The sequence below is a fragment of the Octodon degus genome, unplaced genomic scaffold (genome assembly GCF_000260255.1).
Source record: "Octodon degus isolate 3935 unplaced genomic scaffold, OctDeg1.0 scaffold00091, whole genome shotgun sequence".
In the NCBI taxonomy this organism is placed as follows: domain Eukaryota; kingdom Metazoa; phylum Chordata; class Mammalia; order Rodentia; family Octodontidae; genus Octodon; species Octodon degus.
This window is the reverse complement of record NW_004524667.1, coordinates 3957814-3979712: the sequence shown is the minus strand read 5'-3', so window position 1 is coordinate 3979712 and position 21899 is coordinate 3957814. Positions and strand designations below refer to the sequence as shown.

The window sequence follows — 21899 nt, the reverse complement described above, 5'->3', positions numbered from 1 at the left end:
TACAATAATTTCTACTTCTTTAATGCAAGCATAATATCAGACACAATGCTAATTATTTTCTGTATTAATTTGTATAATTTTCACCATAACTTGAAGTTTATAACCCAGGTGTGGTGGTGCATGCCTGTAATCCTAGCACTTGGGAGGCTGAGACAGGAGGATTGCTGTGAGTTCAAGGCCAGACTGAGGTACGCAGCGAGTCCATGGCCAGCCTGAACTGTACAGCAAGACCCTGTCCCAAAAAAACCAAAAGACCAAAAAAAATTTTATCATTACTATTATTATTATTATTTGCCTACTTCTTCAAATGAGAAATAGGTGCCCCAAAGCCATGACTTATGACTGTATCAAGCTGCTTTTATTAGAGGTTAAAAAAGCATAATTTATATGAGACTATGACAACCATTCAGAGATCAGGCAATTCTTCGACTTTCAAATTCTTAAATAAAAATTAGAATTGATCTGGTTAGAATGTGTTTGTTAACTCCTCTATCTTATCTTGGTTGAAACTTGTAAATTGTTGGTCACACTGTTTGGGCTATTGCTTAGCAGGTAATCCATTGATTCAAAACAACAAAGTACTGGTTGTATACGTTCATCTGTTCCTATTTGCTCACTTAACAAGCACACACATGCTTGCCATCTCATGCTTCCCATCTCACTGTGTCTCTTGGGTGCATGTATGCAAGTCACCTTTTCTACAGTTACTTTATTAAATAAATGCAAAAGTACAATATAAGATACTTACTCATCTATTTGACAAACACAGATCTCCACTTCTTTCAGTGCAGTCTGAAGCTTGCCCAGCAGTTTCTGATAGATATCCTGAGTCTCTAAGTCTTCTTCTTTTAACAAATACCGGAGACCATGGCCATCCTGCTGTCCCAGAGACAGCCCTGAGGGGGCTGCCATGGTGGTAATTGTATGCTGGATGTACACCATGGGGCTCAGCTTCCCTGAGGAATTAAGACCACTTCATAATAATGTATACCAGTATCACAGCTGTCAACCCATCCATAGATAGATAGAGATAGAGATGTAGATATAGATAGATAGATAGATAGATAGATAGATAGATAGATAGATATAGTATTTTAGGGAAGGGTCTACAGGGTATTCAGGGTCTCACTACTAAATTGGACTCATAGTGATCTGCCTGTTTACAGCCTCCCAAGAGCTGGGATTACAAGAGCGCGCCACCATGCACAGTCTCAATTGCTGTCTCAGCATGCCCTGGGGGCAGGGCCAGCATGGCAGGCCCAGGGCTCAAACCCCCAGCCCCTGTGCCTGCTTGCAGGTGCTTTAATCCACTGAGCTATTGGCCAGCCCTTCTCAGTATATTTTATTTTTTTTTCTCAGTATATTTTAGATGTTCAAGCTTATCTAAAACAGAATTCAAACCCAATACTGAATTTAATTCAGAATTAAATTTTGTGGAGAATTGTAATTAAAAGCTATAAATAGGTCAGTCCCTTGTCCTACCACAATGGTGAAGAGTGGCACAATGCATCTTTCATCTACTCCTTTGGTATTTTTCGTATAGGGTCACTTCAGATTACTGGTTTTCACAGCAGATTAGCTGTGCCTATCACACAAAGGCATATACAATAAGGAAGACAAAAAAAAGTCATCCTTCCTAAAAGGAACAGAATAAAAATGCACAACTCCATTTCCATTATGCAGACGCTTATGCTTAATCATCTAAGTGACTCTAGAATAACGAATCTCTTATGAAAGGTAGGCTTGCTGCACACCCAGAGTACATTAAATTTTAAGATGCAGAAATAACTGCATCTTAAATTACTTCTCATGATTTGATAAAATTTCAAAAACTAGCATACCTTGCTCAGAAGATTTGCCCTCTTTATCATGAGGATTATGTTTCCGACTATCCAACTGCACACCAAAGGCACTCCCTAGGGAGGTTGATGTTTTAGGATAAGAAACTTCCATCACGTTGATGTGGCAGTTGGTAGGGCAGAAATCACTGCTGTGCAGAGGAGAGATTTTAGATTTGGCCTGTTTAAAGGTGGGCCAGGCTCTATTCTTCAGGAAACGAGAAAACTGTAAATTAAAGAAAAAATAAAAAGTACTTGAACACATAATAATAACAAATATTGCACTTGGATCATCCATAACAAAATCAACAGAATACTAAGCCATGTCAGTGGAAATGGGGAAATCAATTAGGTTTTTAGCAATAAAAATTGTTATTTCAAAACCCAAGCTTTTATTTTCATGGGACTAGATTGAAATCAGGGCCTTTGCACTGAATGATATCATTGCCCCTGTCTCTATACACATCATTTCTGAATCTTTTATTTTGAGACTGTCTTTGGAAGTTGCCCAGGTTGGGTTGAAATTCTTTCTTACTGGCTCAGCCTAGCAGAGTTCTGGGATTACAGGTCTGTGCTAACACACCCAACTATCCCAAGTATTCCCTTGAAACTCTGTTCACAAGTGAGGTGCTAAACGAACTGCATCTCAGTCATCAACACAACCACTAGGACACAGGTTCCTAGTAGTGACAGGGTCTAATAAAGAAAACAGCTTCCCATGGTGCCAGGATAGGAAGCAGAACTTAAAAGTAAGAGGAGCTAGCAAAACAATATAGGTACCAGTCAAGGCTAATGGAGGAAAGTATATTTCAAGTATTATTAAATAGGCAACCCAAAGCATGTTTCTGCATACAAGCCAGAGAGCAGAGGGATGGTGTTAACCCAGAATGGCAGGATAGCTGTACTGTCCCTACCTCCTGCTACTCACAAATGAGATTTGGGGTGATGATCAACTCAGAGATGAGTTTCCAGTATGATCTGATAACACAGACAATAAAGTGACATTCATATGATTTATGACTTCCAAGGGTGGCCATTGTGCTGCTTCAAATCCTGTAATACTTTTCCATTCAAATCTTTTAGTTTTTTTAAGTGGTACTGGGAGATAGCTCAGTGGAATAAGAGTTTGCCTGGCAAGCACAAAGTCCTGAGTTAAATCCCTGGTACCACCAAAACAAAACCACAAATCCTTCAGTTTTGCCATGGACTATGTTATACAGTTGCCAAAAATTTGATCTTCACCTAACCCGTCTATATAGAACTCTTTTCACTTAATCTTTGAGATCCTCCTAGGATTCTCATAGTTCCTCTCATATATTACCCGTTTACTAACTCTAACTTTGTAGTCTAGATTTGGGACTAGAATTTTGTTCCCTCATTACCAAACTTTTTCCTGTGCATCTTCAGATCCAAGTAAAGCATCAGGAAGCCTTCCCTGAGTCCTACACCAAGTTCTACTTTCCTGATTATATGCTACGCCACAGCATATTATGACTGTCTTTGTTGTTATAAATAACTGCCTATCTTTTGTTTACCTAGAAGATGGCACACATTATGAGGGTAATAACTACATTTGTCTAAGGATTATAAACAGATGTCTCATAGAGTTCAACTGAACCTTAATCTCAAAAGCAAAGGACTGAGTCCCTGGCTATCTGTGAGCAAGGTATTGCTATTGGAGTAGCAAACAGAATACTGGGCAAATCAGCATCTTTTACAAGCCTTAGTAGGAGAGGGGGAAAAAGCAATAAGTCAACAGTGTTATATGAGAAGGTTGAAGGAATAATTAAAACAAAGTAAAGCAGAGTAAGAGGGTTGGGAGTTTCAAAAAGGAAGCAAAAATTAAATGGCCAGTTGTAATGAGTCCTCAGGGAAAACCTCACTAAAGGGTTGTCAGTTAGGCCAATTCTCAAGAGAAAAGAAAAGAAAAGAAAAGAATGTGGATGTCTAGGCAGAAGTATCTGATTGAAGAGAGAGCCCAGCTTGAGTGTGCTCAAGGAATATCGAGAAGACACAGCGGATGGTAAACGGGAAGGCCAAGGACACAGCACTGGAGAGGTTCGTGGTTCAGGGAGGCGCACATTCTGTGGGACCTAGCAGGCTTAACAAATGGGTTGGGGACAGCTGGGAGCAGGGGACTACTATGGAGAAAGATGACAGTGGCTCACCTTAGACCATGAGTGGTAAGAAGCAGGGAGGAAGGGTGCAGCAGGGTCTGCAGGTAGAGACGAAAGACTGATACGTGACATAGGATAAAGAATGTATTCAGGGGCAGAGTGGATATAATCCTGAGATGGACAAGACAGCTAGCAGGACACACTGCAGAAGGTGGAGTCAGGAAATTATTTCAAAGATGAATTAAGTTCAGATATAGGAAAATGGGCCAGAGTATCACCATGAGAGGGAGAATGAAGAGAGAAAATGAGAAGTTCAAGTCCTGAGCCGCAGCTCTCTGTCCAAGAAGAAAGTGAGGAATCAGGATAAAATACTATGAATAAGCCATCCACAAGCAAGGACAGGAGCCGGGCATTTGTGCTGCCACAGAGAACTGCTAAAGAAAGGTTCACCATCAGGTGCTGGTCAGACAAGGAACACAATGAGAAATGTGAATAGGCTTGGCCAATTATAGCCATTTCAGATACACAGCAGGGACAAAGGGCCAGCTGGAGTCCAGCGAGGGGAAGGTGACTGAGACAATAGGCTCTGACAGTAGGAAGAGAGGCTCTTTTCAGGAAAGAGATCAAAGAGTGAAACACTATGTAGGGAAGAGTGTGGTGGCGGGGAAGTACCTATTTTTAATAAACAATATAAGGAAGTAATATAAAAGAATATTTGCACATTTATAAGAATAAACAATTCTTGGAGATGAGACTTTAAGTTTTAATGTATTAGTAGGTTATTAATAAATCACTGATCTTGGCACCATATTTAAATCCAATTACAGTCATTTAGTTGAAAGTCAGAAATACTATAAAGGTAGGCTATTGTGCAGATAGTCTCATACTTCAATTAAAAGCTTTTTGGACTAAAGTTACAAAAGTTCTGTATTTGATTGCCTTGAGGGAGAATTTTACATGCCATTTTTCAAAACTATATTTCAGTTTCAAGATTATATGGCAAAAAAAATATAAGTACTTAGACTGTTCAAAACAATGCTACCATTTCCTGCCTGCAATAACTCTGTGTAAACAGAAACTATCTCTTGAATACAATGTATATCTAGTATTCTCATTTCTGAAAATAAATCAAATTTATGTAATTATTCTAAGACAGACTAGCTTCTGGAACTAAAAAAGATGCTCAAGACAGTCTATCGGGCATCTGAATACATCCTCCTCCACAGACAATAAAGGCCTGCATAAGATGATTATTCAGGTCTGAATTCAATAAGGTCTCATCTTGTCTCATGCACAAACTGAAAAAACATCTGTGGGCTCTAAAATTGGCCAGGAAATCTATTATGATCATAGCAGCCTGGCGGTAGAAACTGTAGACATTAACTGGTTTCTATTTTTAAAATCTAAAACTTTTAGAGTCAAAATAAAGTCAAGCCAGCCTTTTTAAGAGTTTAGTTTCTATGGATACATATTGTTGCATGCAAAAAGGAGTGCCGAAGCGTTCTTCTAGAAGAAGAATATGTTAATAATAGTTCAAAAATAAACATGTGGAAAGTGAAAATCACAAATGGTACAGCTTCTGTTAGCACGCATTTGATACGTATATGGGGCTACGAGAGTCATACTTGTATAGACGCTTAGAGCATGGATTGACCTCTCCTCTCCATCCCCTATGCTTCTATACCAGTCCAAGTCCGATCCACTTGCACCTCTACAGGTGACCATCAGGGCTATCACCGTAGGGTCTTACATTTATTCGAATTGAGATGGTTTGTGAAATGCTCTTGCCAGTCTTGCTTTTCCACACAGACAGCCAATTATTTAAGAATGCTTATGCCCAAATGACATGGTGATAAGGGCAGGTTGCATAGCACTTGAACCCTACTTTACTCAACATGTCTCTTTTATTTCTACAGTAAAAATAAACAAGAGAGTATTTTGCAGGACTAATATCTTGTGAGTGCCATTCACATGATTTGAGAGAATGCTGCTGCGAGCCGAGGCAAATTCTTGTCTCCAAAGAGGGGCTTACGAGTCAGCACACACTGCTGTGTGGAGACTCAACAACAATGTACATCAAAAGTACCTGGGATACAGGGCCGGCAGGGCACATCAAGGATTGAATCCTGGCCACTGTACTCTGCCTAAGCAGGCACTTTCATCTGCTGAGCTATCTGGCCGGCCCTTGCCTGCCAACTCTTTAAGCTAGAGGTCCCCAACCCCGTATTATGGAGTTGGACTACACAGCTGGAGGTGAAGACGGGCAAGCAAGCAGCACTTCATCTGTATTTACATCTGCTCCCCACTGCCCACATCACTGCTTCAGCTTCTCCTCTTCTCAGGTGTGCAGGGCTTTAGGTTCCCACAGGAATACAAAGGCTAGTGTGAATTGCTTGTGTAAGGAATCTAAGTTGTGCCTCCTTTGAGTCATCCCAAATTAACCCACCACACACCTGTCCACAGAAAGGCTTTCTTCCACAAAACAGGTCCCTGGGACCAAAAGATTGGGGATCACTGATTTACACGATGGCCAAAGAGATTTCCTTACAAACAAACCTGGTTATTATGTGACTTCACAATGTCACTGGGAAAACTGATTTTACTAGTTTTGTTTATTTACATCCAACTCACATTTTATTCTAGTCCAGGTGATATGACAATATTTTAACCAGTAAGATCAATCTCATTTCCATATCTTTGCCTGAAATGATGTTATCTCTCTTTATTTCAGTGTCAACTCTCTTCCTTTCACAGTGACAAATATTACCAACTTAGAGGAGCTACTGTATGCTGACTTTGAATCCACAATGAATTTTTCCTTTACTGAAATTCTTTTGCTCTGGAAGTCAGAATCATACCGGATAATACCTAAGCTGTGTTATACAATGTCAAATGGATATAAAAAAAATGTTAGAATAAAAGGGAACAAGATTCAAGTTCCACTGCTATTATATTTGGGCAAGCTACTTAACTCCAAACTCTAGCCAATCTCTCAATAAGATGGCGAATGAGTACTGTGTATCTCATACTACTATTTTGGTAAGTTTATACAATGTAGGGGAACTGTAAAATATCTCATATACCTTACTGTAGATTTCCAAAACTATTGCATGCTACCCAACCTTAGGAACCAGGTTATATAAACCAGGATGTGCGAGGCCAGCACACTCAAACATTTATGGCTGCATTACTAATAATGCAGGTTAAGTCGGAATTATTAGCCCTCACTTCATACATTTTGATTCTTCTTGTCAAATAGGCTGTGTAAGAGGACAGGGATTGTTCAGTAACTCTTACTTAAGCCCTCATTTTTTTCATAAAAATTATATGTTAGCATTTTCTTTTCTTTTTTTTGTGGAATGGTGGATTGAACTCAGGCCCTTGCGCTTGCCAGGCAAGCGCTTATTCTACTGAGCCATCTCCCTGGCCCCAGTATTTTCCTATTCTTCCTGACCTATCCTACAACAAAGTTGCTATTATGAAATTGAGTCTTTCATCTAGACTATGGATTTTTGTTAAAGACAATTTTAAAAATATCTGACACATAAAGTAATACTTTTTGTTTTACTCCTTCTTATGCAGGGGTATGCTTATGGAGTCTGTTGATGACATTCCTTGGTGTTGCTGCTGTGAAATTTAGAGCAATGGATTTCTTTTAGAACTCAGTTCAATAAAAGGTATGCTTCTTTTAAGAAAAAAAGTATATTCCATGGGAATTGATAAATATGCAATAGGCTGTTTCTCTTTTCATTCTGAAAGCCAACTTTAGCAACTAGACAGAGTCTCTGAACCTGTTTACATAGGACCCTCTCCCTGGAGTCTATACCTGTATTCTATTATGGCTTTAGCAGGTAGTAGACATTGTTAATTTTCCATCAATATCCATTTTCTTCTTCCTTTTAGTAATAAAACTTCCTGGGCTTTCATGAGAACTTCACACCAGCCCTCCAGGACAGTTTTTCAGTGTACACAGGAGCAATACCATAGCTTTGGGATCACGCCCTCATAGGGGACCCTTTACATTCTGTCTTTCCTTTTCTCCCCTTGTAGGGGGTTATAACTTTGACATGATGCCCCACTAAACTCTTGTCAGGTTGAACTATATGAATGAAAAATAGATCTATCTTGTTTCACCTTCTGCTATCTTCACCTTTCATAAAACAGCTTAATCTAGTTTGATTCCAGTTTTTAAATGTTGTTTATCTTTTCCATATACATTTCTTGAGGCTACTTCTGGTGTTTTTGTTGGATATGATGGAGATAATTTAAGAAGAAAGCCAAGAAATAAAAGAATATGACACAGACACAGCGACCAGCTTGGCACTCAGAAACCATTTGAGCCCCTACCCTTCCTATGCCAGTCTATCTTGAAGTGGAATAACTTACTTTCAAATGTGTTCAAAAGACGAATAATATTAATTTGCATTTGTTTAGAGACTCCTTTATTTTCAAAACCTTGTCAAGTCCTATATACTAAGGAGAAATAAGAGGAGACTCTTCTCTCCTTCAGCCTCCAAACAAGACATACTTGTGAACTTTTGCCAAATTGCAGGAGAGAAGCTGAGCTCCTCAGTCACAGAAAGAGGACTAGATGTGCCAGGGATCCTGAGGATGCTCTTGGTCACATGACAGGTCTTTAAAAAAATTAAAGCAGCATTGCACGCTCAGCAAGCTACACGTCCCAGGAAGAGTTCGAAGAAAATATAATGATCCTCTTTCCCCCTCATTTCACTCTACCTGCTATGACCAACTTGACAGTCCCTTGGGTTTTCACATGCATGCATCCCTGTTTTCACCTGCACAAATATGGGTTTATTTTCAATTATAGTATCAAGAACCAAAATTGCAGTCAAACAATATTTCTAAACAGGATAATATACTCTTCTCTAGTGTGAATATACATAATTTTAAGCAATTACATTCTTTAATTTAGATAAAAATTTAGTCTCCTATAAATATAAATGAAACAAAAGATTAAACTTGTTATATATTTTGTGGGATCAATTTTCATTCATTTTAATTCCAAAATATATCCTACTATCCTTCTAATTTTCTCTGCCTCCTGCATCTTCGCTGTAGTCCAAACTATCATCATTTTCTCTTGGAGTATCATAATTTCTTTTAATTGTTCTTAATTTTTCCCTTTTTTAAATTTTTTGAAGCTCATTCTTATAAAACCATGGTCTCTCAGAGCCCTAAATTTGGATAATGTCACCCCAAACCTCCCAATCTGTTTTTGCTGGTATAAGAATGAAATCCAGCTTTCTTTCAGTGCTCCAAATTGTACACTGCTCCCATCTCTCTTTGTGACCAGCTTCTGCTCATGTCTCTGATGCACCTACCCCCACGGTCTTCCCTTCTTCCTTTGGGCCTTGTCTCTGTACAACCAGTTCCTTTTACCCAGATGTTTCCACTCAAATTCAAATGGGAGGTTCTTTCTGTCATTCAGAAATAAGCTTTCCTTCAGCTCGAACTCGCAGTGACCCTCCTGTGTCATCTTCCTCAGTGCTAGCATTACAGGCATGCACTACCAGGTCTGGTTTCACTAGCTGCCATGGCATGGGGCCAGCACAGCATGTGGTACCTGGGATCAAACCCAGGTCCTTGTGCTTGCCAGGCAGGCACTTACACCACTGAGCTATTTTCCTGACCCCATAAAACAAGCATTCTCTCTCTCTCTCTCTCTCTCTCTCTCTCTCTCTCTCTCTCTCTCTCTCTCCCTCCCTCCCTCCCTCCCTCCAAGTTTTATGTATTTGGTACAGGGTCTCACTATGCAGCTCAGACACATAGTGATCCTCCTTTTCAACCTCCCTAGTACTGCTCCAGAGTGTCTGGACTCAGTGGACAGCTCAGTGTGCCCGGGGGTGGGGCTGGCACAGCATGTAGTGCCAGGGATCAAACCCCAGTCCCTGTGCTTGCCCAAGCAGGCACTTAGTCCACTGGGCTATCTCGCCAGCCCAAAGTCAGCTCTCTGAAAGAGGCTGTTTTTAGCTACCCAGTGTAAGGGCACCACCTTGACACTGCCCATGACATCTATTTTGACTTCTTTGGAGCTCATTTCAGTTTGAGTACACTACTTTGTAGGGATTTATTTATTTCTTTGCTATTTCTGCCACACAAATGTGAGAGTATGAGAGGCAGGATCGTGTCTGCGCTTCCCCAGGCCACACTCCTGGCACCGAGAACAGTGCTTGGCACACAGAAAGCACCTGACAGGTAACTGGCAAATGAACATACCAACAGATCAATTTAAAATGCCTATTTTCCATGCATTTTCTGATTGAAGCTTCCTGGGTTTTTTTGTGCTGGAAGAAAAAAAAAAAGGGCTAACATGCAATTTTAAAATTTGACTTCAATATTAGATGATCTTTACTTAAAACTCAGCTGTTTTACTAGAAAGTAAATATACCACAGTTACTTTTAGAAAGTTTTGGAAATACAACTTATAGGCTTGCAAAGGTATAAACAAGGTGGTACAGATGTTAAAAAAAAATACTAATATGTTATTTATATGGCTTGAATGTGTTCCACCAAAATAAATTTGTTACAAAACTACTTCTCAAATTCATAAGTCAATCAACAGTATTTGGAAGTGGGGCTTTTAGTAAGTAATTAATATTAGTAATTAAATCATGAGAGAGAGCCGCCACCATGCTGTCGGTGACTTTCAAACAAGAGGAGGGAGGAGCTGAGCTGGCGGGCTTGCTCTGCTCACCACGTGACGCCCTCCTACATCACAGTGCAGTAAAAAGGCCCTGAGTCCTGCCAGCACCTAGACGGATGCTAGACTTGCTAGTACCCAGATCCATGTAATAGCAAGCTTCTATATAAACTGTAATAGCTGGTCTCAGGAGTTTTTCTTTTTGTTTTTTGTACGAATTTAGGACAAGGTGTATAGAGTGTACAGGATCTCACTACATAGATTGAACTTGTAGTGATCCTGTTTTCAGCCTCCCAAGCACTGGGATTACAGCAAGCACCACCACGCCGAGTCTCAATTGCCCTCTCAGCGTGCCCCGGGGGCAGGACCGGCACTGCATACCGGAGACTGAACCTGCGCTGCTGCGCTCTGCCTAAGCAGGTGCTTTAGTCCACTGAGCTATCCGGCCGGGCCTAGGGTTTTTTTTTTCCTCTCTCTCTCTATTAAATATTATATTTCTTTTTTTAATTTTCAAGAGGAAAAACAAAAATAAAAAGTGGAACAAATAACAAGAACAAAGACATAAACAAAGCAATATAAGACAGTACAAATGGTGCAGAATTCAGAACAAGAATGGAATATTAGCAAGGATTGTAATATTAAGTTTTGTTATTGCCAAATTTCTTGCTCAAACTACCCAACACAGACATGCAGGATTGATCAAAAAATGAAACATCCACTCTTCCTTTCCATAAACCTTAATTTTTTCCTTGTCCTTTTTTAATTTTTTGTTCTTAATTTATTTTAAAGAGAATATAATACTCATAGAGAAGACATTAAAGATGGTATATATTTAAAAGAACAGGGCCAGGGAGATGGCTCAGTGGAATAAGTGCTTCCCTGGCAAGCACAAGGGCCTGAGTTCGATCCCTGGTTCCGCAAAAAAAAAAAAAAAAAAAAAAAAAAAAAGAAAAGAAAAGAACAAGATGAATTTTCTTACAATAACATTAAACAAACTAGGATATTTATAGAAATATTACCATTCCTTCAAAAATTGGTACCTAATGTATAGGTGAAACAAATAGTTTTATTTTGATATCTGAATAATATTTTCACAGCTACATGTAAAATTTATAAAATCTTTACCTTTTTATAACTGAGTATTCTTTGACGTATGTGCTCAATTCTTTCACTACAGATTGCACTGAATTTACTCTGAAGGTCCGCAGGGATCACTTCATTTAGAGAATTGAAACTGGTGCAGTTTTGTACAAAATGATCATCACTTTTAGCCAGCGCTTCAAGGATCTAAAGCAATAAACACACACAAAACAAATTTCAGAAGCAGACACATAAAATCTTCAAAAGTTTACACTACAGTGTGACTTTCCTGTGTTTTCTTAGAAGCATCCCAGGACGTTCGCATTCAGGGAGACACTGTCAGTGGAATGACTTCACATGTCTGCCTGGAACCTCAGCTTTCACCTTCTGCTGACTGTAAAGACCTTCCTGGGGGCAGGGCAGGGAGACTTCAAAGGTATTTTCTCAGAATATATTTTCCTCAGAATCACTCAGAACATTATTTTTCTCAGTTGGGTAGTAGAACAGAGAAGCTATGGAAATGCCATAGTATCTTTACTTGTGACTGAGTGCCAAATACACATTATACAATTAAGAACTTGCTGAGGGCTGACTAAACCAAAAGCTACCTTGGTGAAGAATAAATTGGTATTTAGACAATGTCTGAGCCCTAGGTAGCTGATGAAAGCATCAGACAGTATCCTTAGGATGATTTCAACTAGCAAATATTCTTCTACACCTCAACTAGTTGTAAATCTCTGTGTGAGCGTGCATGAGGTCGTGAGATCACTGAGAATTTCTAACGAATTGAAAATTATGCACTTGGGCTGGGGAGATGGCTCAGTAGAATAAGCACTTGCTTGGCAAGCACAAGGGCCTGAGTTCAATCCCCAGTTTCGTGAAAAAAAGAAAGAGAAAGAAGAAGAAAAAAGAAAAAAGAAAATCTGCAGCATTTGTAGCTGTTCAGAGACCACAAGGATGAAATGCACTTTTAAACAATACTTTTATACTACTCTGGGAGGCATAATGCATCCAGGCTACATTTCTTCAGTTCTCTCACCACCTCCATTTTTGGAAGCTGAGAAGGGAGTTTTTGTACAGAAGAGCAGCCTTTATCTTTAGCAGTAGTCTTGGCTAAAGTTCTTAGCTTCTTGAGCTTTCTGCATGTGTAAAATGGAAATATTATCTATGGTACTAATTTATATAGTTATTTTATACAGAATAATGCATAAAAAGTTGAAGGAGCTGGAAAACAGGATAAAATGATGATAGTAGCTGGCCTGGCCTCTTACCTGGATCCTGTTCATTGCATAACATAGTTGAAAAGAGCTGCCATTTGGAAAATACAAACTTTTCATAAAGAGTGGCAAAATGAAGAAATATTTTAAGCTGATTTTTAGAATAGAAAATGAAAAAGGATAAAAGAATCGTTTCTAAAATAGTTCACTTAAATTTCTATATTACTTTTTTCTTTTTCTTTCTTTCTTTCTTTTTTTTTTTTTTTAGGGAAGGGCCTACAGAATGCTGAGGGTCTCACTACTAGATCAGACTTGTAGTGATCTGCCTGTTTACAGCTTCCCAAAAGCTGGGATTCCAGGCGCGCACCACCATGCCCAATTTCAATTGCCATCTCAGTGCACCCCGCAGGCGGGGCCAGCATGGCAGGCCTGGGGATCAAACCCCCAGCCCCTGAGCCTGCTTATAGGCACTTCAATCCACTCAGCTATTTGGCCAGCCCTCTATATTACTTTCTCACATTACTTTTTTAAGAAAAAAATACATTGAACAAATGTATCTCAACCAGAAACTATTTGAAGCAAGAATTAAAGAAATACAGGCATGGGACTTCTATATCATTTGTCTACTTATAATATCTAACTTCCCTCAGGATGATATGTAAATAGAAGGAAAGAGTGCAGCCCAGAACCATAGATGACATAGTAAGAATCTGACTTATCTTTTAAAAGGCCTGTGAACAGGAAGCATAAATGACCCCTTTGCATAACATATTTTATCCACTGGCTATAAGTAATCGTCTTCTCTCCCCATCTTGGCTTTCACCTAAGGACCTTACGGTGATATTCTTCAAAATGAAAATTACACAAATGTCTGTGGACCTATTCATAAACTGATCTCTAGGCTTCCTATAATTTTTGACAAATCCTTTAAAATTTCTGAGGGCTGGAGAGATAACTCAGTGGACTAAGTGCCTGCTTAAGTAAGCACAGGGACTGGGATTTGACTTACAGCACCACTGCCCCCTGGGCACACTGAACTGGCCACTGAGACTGGGAGTGGTGTTGCATGCCTGTACCCCCAGCAATGGAGAGGCTGAAAGCAGGAAGATCACTACAAGGCCGAGCTGTGTAGTGAGACCCTGTACCAAATACATTTTTTTCCAAATACATTTAAAAAATTAGAATGCATGAAATTTTTTGTATTGTACATATTTTGTGGTTTGGAGTACTCATTGGAGTATAATATACATTAAGAAAAATAAGACACTTATCCTAAAAACCATCTAAAATATATTCAAAATACTTCACCATGACACAGTGAACTATTTGTCACATCAACTACCACTTTACTGCTGAAGAGGCCCATTGAAACACTGAGCTCAGCGAGGGTCAGTGAAAGGAAGACCGCACACACTTAATAGTTGGAGAAAAGAAAAGGGAGTTGAATGAACTCTCAGCCACAACATGTTCAGCCATTCCCTTTTTTTAGTTGTTGTTTTGTTTTATTCTTTATGTGTTTAATACAGGGTCTCACTACACAAATTGGGCTCGTAGTGATCCTCCTGTTTACAGCCTTCTGAGTGCTGGGATTACAGGCGCATACCACCACACCCAGTGTCAATCGCCAACTCAGTACATCCCCGAGGTGGGGCCGGAATGGCACCCTGGGGAACAGTCCCTGGTTCCTGAGTCTGCCTAAGCAGGCATTTTAATCCACTGAGCTATCTGGCCGGCCCAGAGGCTTCCCTTTTTAAAAGTGGGAGTGTGGAGGGGCTTGATTGCTTTGTAAACGAACAGAAAGGATCCATGTTGTCACAGGGTCCTTCATACCTTGGCAGTTAAGCTGAAGAACCCTTTGGGCTCAATCATCTTCTCCACCACGTTGCACTTGACCCCGGCCGTGCTGTCGTACTCGTATACCACCCCATATTCCAGGTGGACGTTGTCCACCGTCAGACTCACGTGCTCCTTCTTCCCATCAATGATGGCCATGGTGTTGAACTTGTCAATTACCTCTGGAATACGAGTGATTTTTAAGTTAGCGGATTCACAAGAGGTTGGTTCATTTCCTCCATACTTCTGAGGTTCTAAATAATTTTTAAACTTCTAAAGCATAGATAAACTTGATGTGCTAAATGAAGCATTATTTCTTGCTGACATGTTGAAAAATGAAAACAATTTTTCAAAAAAGCAACTGGGAATGATAAAACTCTCACTAACATGCAATTGATATGTTCTACTTTGCTCTATGGCCCATGTGCAGGCTTGTTTGTACCAACATAAACAATATAGATGGAATCATTTATTTCTTCACTGTTTATTAACAGAAGGCATGATTTATACTCAAGGTTTTGGAAGCCACCTCAAATATTGGATGAATATTTTCTCAAAGCAGCAAAAAACACTGAAAATATGATCATGCTGAAGAAGCAGAAAGCATATGCAGGAATCATTTTTTTTTCAGCAAAGAAAATGCCTAAAGTCTCCTAAATAGCACCCTGAAGCTAGAGCTTATTGAGAAAATTTGTCATTGCTCCCTGCACTAAAATTTCTATCTGAAATGTCTACCTATATGTTTTTGTTAACAATCAGTCAGCTAAAGAAAAACTAACATCTTAAGTGAGAAACTATTGAGATACCTACCAGTAAATATTAAATAAGAAATAATATTAGTTATTTATAGAAAAAAGTTTTATAATGGCACAATAAACCATACAAATTACATAAAGTCCCAGAAAAATCCAAAATGAATTTCTATCCCATCAATCAATCTACTTTCAATTTGTCACCAATGCTAATTTATTCCAGATAAAGAAACCTCAAGATTAGATTTCTGAGCCTTTTCCTATTTTTTTTTAAAGAAGTATTTATTTATTTGGTACAGGGTCTCACTACACAGCTCAGACTTGTAGTGACCCTCCTATTTTCAGGCTCTCCAGCACTGGGCCTATGTGCATGCACCCCCACACCCAGTTTTGAGGCCAGCACAGTGCGCATAGAGTTCTGGGGCTGGCACAGCATGTGATACCAAGATGGAACCTGGGTCCTTGTGCTTGCCAGATAGGTGCTTCGACTGCTGAGCTAGCTCCTCAGCCTGCCTTTTTCTATTTTGAATAGAAGACACTATACAGTATCATGACCATTTTACTGCTCAAAGAAGTGAGATATTTCTGATACTGCTAAAATATGATAGCATCCAACCATGCAGCCTTCTAGGAATGGAGGGAAAGCCAGGCTTCCTAGGTGACTCTGCTCTGATGTGTGTACAGAAGTTTTGCAATGAGAAACATACACTTGTTCCTTGGCCTATCTTCTGTAAAAGAGGCTCCTAAAATCCTTATGATTCACTGAGCAATAGAGATGACAGGATTGTCCACTGTTGTTCATTCCATGCTGCTTTCAGGCATACCTAAGTTTACAAAGATGAGGTGATTCTTGGAGGGCACCAAGGTGGGGCTTCAAGGTGGGAACCACCTGACACAGTGATCAGCTATGTGCTTGTACATTGGATTTCCCCCCAGTCTTCTGCTCATTCGTCCACAGTCAGAGATAAAGTGACTCTTGTCACATAATGGGCCTCCATAAGATCCCCAAGATGACAGGGATATGAGTGCTTCCACATTGGGGCACATATCCACATACCCAGAGGAAGGCACACTCCAAACACATGAGGACAGAGTGCCTGTGCTTGGGAACTTTCCAAACTCAAAGTATCTCTTCATCTGCTGTTCATTTGGTATCCTTTGTAGTAGGGAAACCTGTACTTAAAGTTCAGTTGGTCAGAAATCCAAGGGAAAATCTGGGACTTGCAAAAGGCGTACGCACAGAGGGCAGTCCAGCCAGACTGAGCCCTTCACCATGGGCCTGTGCCAACTCCTGCCAGTCAGTGTGAGAACTGAACTGCAGAACATCCAGCTGGTGTCTGGAAAGTAGGAAAATCGCTTGGTGTGGGTGAAAACAATCACCCCACGTATAGTGTCAGAAATGTTGTCAGTAATATTGGCTCAAATGGGAGATTAACTGGCCACACTGGTTTGGAAGAATCTAGTAGCAAATTAAAAATTGATAGACACATCAATAATACAAGCAGAAAGGCACTAGGACAATGCAAGAGAGGACTCAATGACTTCTGTTTAACACGTCTAAAATGGTAACTCAGACACAGACATAATGTATTGTGCCAGCTGCCCTTGGCAGAGAAGCCATTTGTTACTGGATTGCTCTACTGAGGAAACAGAAATAACAAGATCTTTATTAAACTCTCTCTCTCTCTCTCTCTCTCTCTCTCTCTCTCTCTCTCTCTCTCTCTCTCTCTCTCCCTATTATTTGTTTGTCTGTTTCTTGTCAGTGTTAGAATATAGAAAAAGTTCCATAAATCCAGACTTGCTTTAAATTTCTGGAGGGATCATGGACCTTCCAGACTAGGGCTTCCCAAATCTTAAAGGGCATCAGACTCAGATCCTGTCGCAGCAGGAATTCTGATTCCAAAGCTCCAGAGAGGGGCAGTCGCAGTGATATTCCCAGGGATGCTGCTTTTTTGGTCTGTTTGCTACCCTGGAAGTGCAGAGTCTAAGCTGCACTCAACCCCAAACAAGAAGCAGGGCATAATTTGCACTTGAATCTCCACTCTACCCTGTAGGTAGTTTGAGCCCCAGAACTTTGCAGGTTTCAATTTTCCCTCCCATATAAAAGGGATAGTAAGGATCATATCTATTTGATGAAATTTTCTGATTTGATGATTACATGAGATAACTCAAATAAATCAATTAAAATTTACCTATTAACACGATTTGTGTATTTCATGTTAGCTACTAGAAATTGCTGCTTATATATTTGACATGACACCTAGTTAGTAATAATAACTTAGTATTTATTTTTAATAGTTTTATTGAGAAACAAATAGCAATGAGACAGTTTCAAAACCGATTAGTAGGACAGTTTCGATAATTGATACATTTCATATTAGTGTCTTCTTAGTGTTTATTCACAGTACAAGATGCAGACATGATATCCTGTCCACAAGCACTACTAGAACAAATCTTTCTATTCATTGAAGAGAAAGTAGCTGTATATCTATTTTAACTATTTTGAATATAGAGATATAAAATGGTCCTTCGTTTGTAACTCCTTTTTTTGAATAAATTAGTATTTAAAGACATAACTTGATAAAGTGCTTGCAAGCAGGGGGCAGGGGTTCAATTCCCGGGCTTGCTGTGCTACCCCCACCCCAGGGTGCACTGAGAGGGCAATTGAGACTGGGCGTGGTGGCACACACCTGTACTCCCAGCTCTTGAGAAGCTGTAAACAGAGGGATCACTATGAGTCAGATCTAGTAGTGAGACCCTGGACACCCTGTAGACCTTTCCCTAAAATACACACACACAAAAAGACATAACTTAATTAAGATTGTTATGAATTGGAAGCAGACACAGAGAATAAAATGACACTATCAGAAAATGAGGAAAGAAGGTACCTACCTTCGACTTTGCAGTCAAAAGCATCCCCAGCTTCCTCTCCCGGGGCTTTGGAGTTCGATTTCTGGAGGTCCTCCTGAGCACTCTCAATGCTATGATAAACCCATTGTATGGAATCTTGCTAAAAAGCAGGGGGGAAGAAACCGCTGAGGAATTAGTGCTACCTCCAGTGCATCTCCCTATAAACCTGCTTTCAAAGAAGAGTTAACCACCTTATTTATTTCTCTAACTTGTAAAAATTAATAAAATTTAAAAAGGCAAAAGATTTATACAATCTGAAGACAAACTAGAGTATAATATAATTTAAAAGAGAAAAAACATCAACATCAGGATGGAAATTCAATAATTTAATAAAATAACTTTCAAGTTCAAGTTTTCTTCCAGGGGTTGGGGAGATAGCTCAGCAGAATAAGTGCCTGCCTGGCAAGTGCAAAAGCCTGAGTTCAATCCCCAGTTCTGCCAAAAAACAAACAAAAAAATTTCTTCCAAAGACCAGTTTCACATAAATGTATATTCCAAATATATATTCAAAAAATCGCCTTGTTTAAATACCTCAAGTGTATCTTACAATGATAGAAATTATACCTTAAGGTAAACAAATACTGGATGGACAATATTTTGATGAGTACATTATTTGTAACTGTACAAAATACTTAAATGTACTCCTAACAATCACACATATTTTAAATGTATCTAATGCTGTTTGAATTAAACCAATATGAAACCTACAGAAACCACTTTCATCTCATTTGTTTCCAAATCATATGTCTTTTAATTCTTCTATATTATAAGGCATCCTATATCTTAATTAAAACAACAGTTCCAATCTCATTTGAAGAATGAACAGAGATGAAATGTCTATCAAATAAATGCCTCAAGGATTGCTTTAATTTAAGGTTTATAGTTCTTCCAGAGAAGATGATAAATCAAACTGTCACTGAAATATGACACAATACGTAGTATTCATTTTTTTCTCTTGTTCATACAAGCTTCACAATTGTTTAATTATTCAAGTTGCCCACCAAGACCAGGTGTAGTGGTGTACTCCTGTAATCTCACCGCTGGGGAGGCTGAGACAGGAGGGTCGCTGTGAGTCCAAGCTGCGTAGCAAGACCCTGTACCAAATACATACAAGACCCTCTACCAAATGTATACTACCACAAACAGTAATAGTAGGAGTAATAAAACAGGATGCCATGCGGAGAGGACCCAGGTACTCAGGCAGCTATAGAAAAAGCCACATTAACAATTTCATGGGAGTGACCATGCAATAAATAGAGAAAAATAATCACTGCCACTGTAGGTCGCCAGGACGGGGTGATCTGTTTTGCTGCGATGGACAGGTGACAGAGCATGTTACTCAGTGAATTTTTCCATCTACTTTATTGCTCTTTTAAATCATTCATGGATTAAGAGGAGCTATGCTTCTCTCATGAGGCAGGCAAGGAGAGTGACAGAGTACAAAATGAAACATTTCAGTTTGGATACCTGTTAAAATTCTGGTAGAAGGGAAAACTAGAAGACACTGAGAAGACCGTGGAAAATGCATTCAGTCATGTAGTTCAACAAACACTTATTGAGCTACTATCAGTCAGAGGACTCTAATTTCCAATTTGCTGTACTAGTTCTGATCTTATTAGAAAGCAGAATGGATAAGCAATTATTTACAACAAGAAAAATACAAAGTCTTGCCTTTAAAACCCCTCTGCATCCAATTGATTACACTGAAACAAATTTTCGCTGTAGTCCATTTCTTGCTTTTTATCATGAGATAATAAATCCTGCTTATAGATCAGGCCTCCAATTTTATTATTGGGTTGTACTTAAGGGGCTGGGGAGGTGGCTCAGTGGAATAAGCACTTTCCTGGCAAGTGCAAGGACCTGAGTTCAATCTCCAGTTTCACCAAAAAAAAAAAAAAAAAAAAAAAAAAAAAAAAAAAAAAAAAAAAAAAAAAAAAAAAAAAAAAAAAAAAAAAAAAAAAAAAAAAGAATGTTGCACTTAAGCATCAAAGGATAAGGCTTCAAATTTTGGCAAGTATATGTTGATAAAAGCTGAATCCGCTTACCTAAATAAATATATACAAAAAATACTGACTATAGAGCCTGCAATTTTTACATTTTCACAGAAATCTTGTAAGAAAGCGTATTTATAATCCATATATTCAAATAGATACATAACGATCATATATTCTAAAGCAAACATAAGCATCAGCTCAAACTTTTGGTTTTCATTTCATTATTTTTTTTTTTTTATTGAGACAGGGTCTCACTATGTACTTCAGGATGGCCTTGAGCTCTCTGTGTGGTCCAGGCTGACCTCAACTTGCAGCAACCCTCCTGCTCTGGCCTTCTGAGTGCTAGAACCGCAGGCTTGCAGGCACATGCCACCACATCTGACAATATGATCAACTCTTCTCAAAGTGAATACGAAAATACCCAAGAGCATTTTTAAACAAGTAGTTATGCTGGAACAAAATGCAACCATGTAAACATAATTTTAATTAATTATGCAGGTAGAAGTCAATATGATATTTACAGTGCTATGTAAATTTGAAATCAAAATTAAAAAAAGGGCAAACATCACCAGCTCTATCTTATCCAGCCTTCCAGGCCTTCTAAGCAAGTTTTCATTATATCCAGATAAACTGAAGAGCTGTTTACCTTCATAGGACGCCTGTATTTTCTGCAGGCTGTCAAGTGCGCGATGACGCTGTCGTGTGACTCTTTGCTGACATTGATGCCATTTACTTTGATAATACACTGTCCAGGGTGAAGACCAGCAGCTGCAGCTACAGTGCCTTTAAACACAAGTGAGAAAGTTGCCAAAACAGAATTTCAGGGCAAGATTTATCTTTATCATAGACAAAACAATGGGAGCAATTTTGAAACACAATAAAGGTCTAGTTAGTATGTTCCTGATATGGATGGGTCAGATAACGTTGGCCTCTTGACTTTTCTGGTACAATCCACCATTCAAATTATGATTAACACAGTATTTTCCTACCTTGCTAAGAACTAATTTGAAGGAATTCTGAAAAGTGACCTTTAGAATGCCAATCAATTATTTTCCCTTTTAAATGTCTCATCAGTCTCTCTCTCTCTCTCTCTCTCTCTCTCTCTCTCTCTCTCTCTCTCTCTCTCTCATATAGATAGATAGATAGATAGATAGATAGATAGATAGGCAAATAACATGCTTTGTCTTGCTTTACAAAATCTCTAAATATTAAAATGATACTTAGTTCTTTAATACCAAAATGTAATATGTAAATAATAGATTTTAAAGAAAACATCCAGTCAATTTATAACTACAAGCAGACTGGAAACTTTAAGGAAAAATAAGAGTTTAAGAATCAGAGAATATATGGTGAACAGACTGAAGCAGATGACATCATTGTCTAGTCATTCTGCGTGGTAGGAACAGTTTTCAATACTGAGGTGGCATATCCTAATCAGTGAATTAAGATTTGTACGAATCTTCCAATGGTTGCTATTAAATAGTCTCACCAAATCAA

At 39.0% G+C, this 21899-nt stretch overlaps 1 protein-coding gene across 2 annotated transcripts in view; it reads right to left on the bottom strand.

Moving 5' to 3' along the window:
• Prex2 (phosphatidylinositol-3,4,5-trisphosphate dependent Rac exchange factor 2) overlaps nt 1-21899 on the bottom strand; it is a 303532-nt gene that overhangs the window by 125629 nt on the left and 156004 nt on the right. For both annotated transcript variants that reach the window (XM_004637531.2, XM_023722364.1), the window contains 6 exons: nt 21049-21185; nt 18391-18508; nt 14744-14928; nt 11742-11903; nt 1842-2064; nt 749-956 (listed from right to left, as the gene is read on the bottom strand). In XM_004637531.2, the coding sequence (XP_004637588.1) occupies nt 749-956; nt 1842-2064; nt 11742-11903; nt 14744-14928; nt 18391-18508; nt 21049-21185 (1033 nt within the window). The remainder of the gene's footprint in view (nt 1-748; nt 957-1841; nt 2065-11741; nt 11904-14743; nt 14929-18390; nt 18509-21048; nt 21186-21899) is intronic.